Genomic DNA, 2,675 nt, shown 5'->3' with positions numbered 1-2,675 from the left:
CCTGAGCCTCGTCCACAGCAACCACAGTTCCCCGGCGAGGCTATACAATATGTCTCTTCTGGTGAGGTATCAAGATCATGTTGCTAATCATTTATGGTTCGGCAAGATAAGTTAATCTCTATCATTTTATGTTGAATTATTTTTAATTTTAGTTACTTATATTTTATAACATATATTATAAATTATTTTTAGGATAGAAACCCAAAGAAAGAATTAAAGATTATTGCACATGATAGCAAATTGATAGGATGGGTTCCACACAGTCTCTAACCACTGATAGATAGATGGTTGTCTGACTCTGGTCTATCCTTTCTCTAGAGAACCAGTTTGTCGAGGATAGATCAAAATTTAGTATCAACATTTGTAGAGAGATGGCATCCAGAAACATCGTCCTTTCATATGCCGTTTGGCGAGGTGACCATTACATTATACGATGTTACTTGTCTTCTTCATTTACCGTGTAAGGGGAGTTCTAGAACCCTACACGAGGTTTCATTGATGTTGATGCTATTACTTTTGTTATTGATCCGCTGAGTGTTTCGTTGGAGGAGGAAGTTGAAGAGGTATGTAATTGTTGGGGTGTTTATTATAGACTGGATTGGTTGAAATATGTATTTATGCATCAGTGAGCTGATAGTAGATTTGACTGTGCTGCTATAGCCTATATGTTGTTGTTGGTTGGTTGCACCATTTTTGCCAATAAGACTTTACTATTGTAGAGGCAAAGTATTTATCACTATTTATGGACTTGGCTGGATGTGGTAGATATAGCTGAGGGCCAGTTGCACTTGTCATACTATACAGATATTTAAGAGATGCTTCCTTCTTTAGGTACAAATGTTTTATTTTTATTTTATTTTGACTTATCTTTACTTATTTATAATTATTTTAGTTGATAGTATTAATGTTGTGTAACAATGTTGGATTCATGAGTATTTTCCCACGGTTGGCAAAAGATAATTGATTAAGATTGCTGGGAGCGGTAGTCCACTTCCTAGGGCGATGAAATGTGTTTACAAGAAAGGCACACAAAAGGTTGATGAGCTTAGGTCTATGTTGGATGCATTGATATTCGTTGATGTTATTTGGCGCCTTTTTGAGGATCATAGACAACACCTTTCATTTGATGATATATGTTTGTACAAGGGTGGCTTGAAATGGTATGTCACATTTGTAATATACTTACCTGACAAATATATGTGTCACTTTGGATATAGACAATACATACCTCCCCCACCTCCTGATTCTGACACACTTTATATGGATTTCGAGTGGATTGCATATCATGTGAACGTGATGGAAGTGACCCGTTTGATGGTTTTCGCTACCATCCCATATGATGTGGATGCTGATTACTTGGATTGGTATATAGAGTGACAACCTTATTTGGTACCACCATGTCGTGGGGAGGTGAGACTAGTCCTAGTTCCTGTCTATGACGAAGGACTGTCAGATCCAAGGTTATCATTTATTTCACATGAGCTTCATCGTTATTTACATTATCTAGAGGCTGATGAGGACGACAGTAAATTTGCTGAGGTATTTCATGCACTACGTGTAGCTCAGGACGGACCAGTACCTCAGGCTAATGAGGTCGATGATGATTGATGCATTATTATCGTTGAGACTTATGTAGTCTTTTCAAACTTATGCAATATATTTACTATTCTAAAACTTATGTATTTTGATACTTCTTTACTATTTTAAGACTTATGCAATATAATCCAAAACATAACATGAAGCCAATTGTCAATATAATCCAAAATATAACAATCACACTACAATTATAATCTAACATATTTTGGAAACATAATCAACACATTAGGAAACGTATTCAACAATTTCACTGATTCTGGATGGGCCCAGGAGATATCTCTCACAACTTCTAACTCGTCTTTTTTTCTATTCCAGTAAACATAATCTGAATCCTCTATCAGCTTAAACAAATGTTGCATTTCCGTTCTAGGACCCATGATGTCTATCTGAATCTTACTCTTATGTTTATATATTTGCGTGATCCCCGAATCACATTCTCTGGATCTAGCTCTTGCAATAAAAATAGTACGTGTCTTGGTGGAACATGACATTTTGTCAAATTGTTCATCAGCATTTAGTCGACCTACAAACGAAGGACCTTCAAATCTATCTGGTAAGCCATGGTTGAGAAATCCACATTTTACATCAATCTTCCAACCATAATCATCTTTTGACGGTGTTGATCTAATTTTGAATGGACAACCACATTTCTTAGTAGCACTTTGTGTTACACTATCTCCTTCTTTGTATTTTCCACCTTTATCACAACAAAATATTACTTTGTCACTTCTTCCTCTCTTGTCTGTTTTGGTATCTGAACCATTTATTATAATTGTCACTTTATTCATGATTTTAACCTCCCTAATCCACCTTGTCGCCTCTTCTCATGTAGCAAATTTTTCTGTAGTCGATGATATCTCAGTGATATATACACATCTTTGATTTTTATCGAATATCATCAAAGAAATATTCATACTTGTTAAATATAAATGTTAAAAAAAACATTAAAAAAAGCATACTAGAATACTTAGAAGTAAGAAATTTGATTTGTAAAAAACACATCACTGAAACACTTAGACGCGCAAGTTATCCGATTAGTAGAAAAACGTAAATCGAAAAACATATAAAAGAATTATCTA

At 35.0% G+C, this 2,675-nt stretch overlaps 1 protein-coding gene across 1 annotated transcript; it reads right to left on the bottom strand.

Moving 5' to 3' along the window:
* Positions 1-1,784: 1,784 nt before the first annotated feature.
* LOC127096255 (uncharacterized) lies at positions 1,785-2,384 on the bottom strand. The gene has a single exon (XM_051034851.1). It carries the CDS (start codon positions 2,382-2,384, stop codon positions 1,785-1,787), a length of 600 nt encoding a protein of 199 aa, XP_050890808.1.
* Positions 2,385-2,675: the final 291 nt, after the last annotated feature.

Source organism: Lathyrus oleraceus, chromosome 1, assembly GCF_024323335.1.
Source record: "Lathyrus oleraceus cultivar Zhongwan6 chromosome 1, CAAS_Psat_ZW6_1.0, whole genome shotgun sequence".
Lineage (NCBI taxonomy): Eukaryota > Viridiplantae > Streptophyta > Magnoliopsida > Fabales > Fabaceae > Lathyrus > Lathyrus oleraceus.
This window is presented reverse-complemented; position numbering and strand designations above follow the sequence as displayed.

What these genes read in the sequence shown, in the direction of transcription:
- LOC127096255 (XM_051034851.1), bottom strand. Translation starts at nt 2,384, where the DNA reads ATGAATAAAGTGACAATTATAATAAATGGTTCAGATACCAAAACAGAC.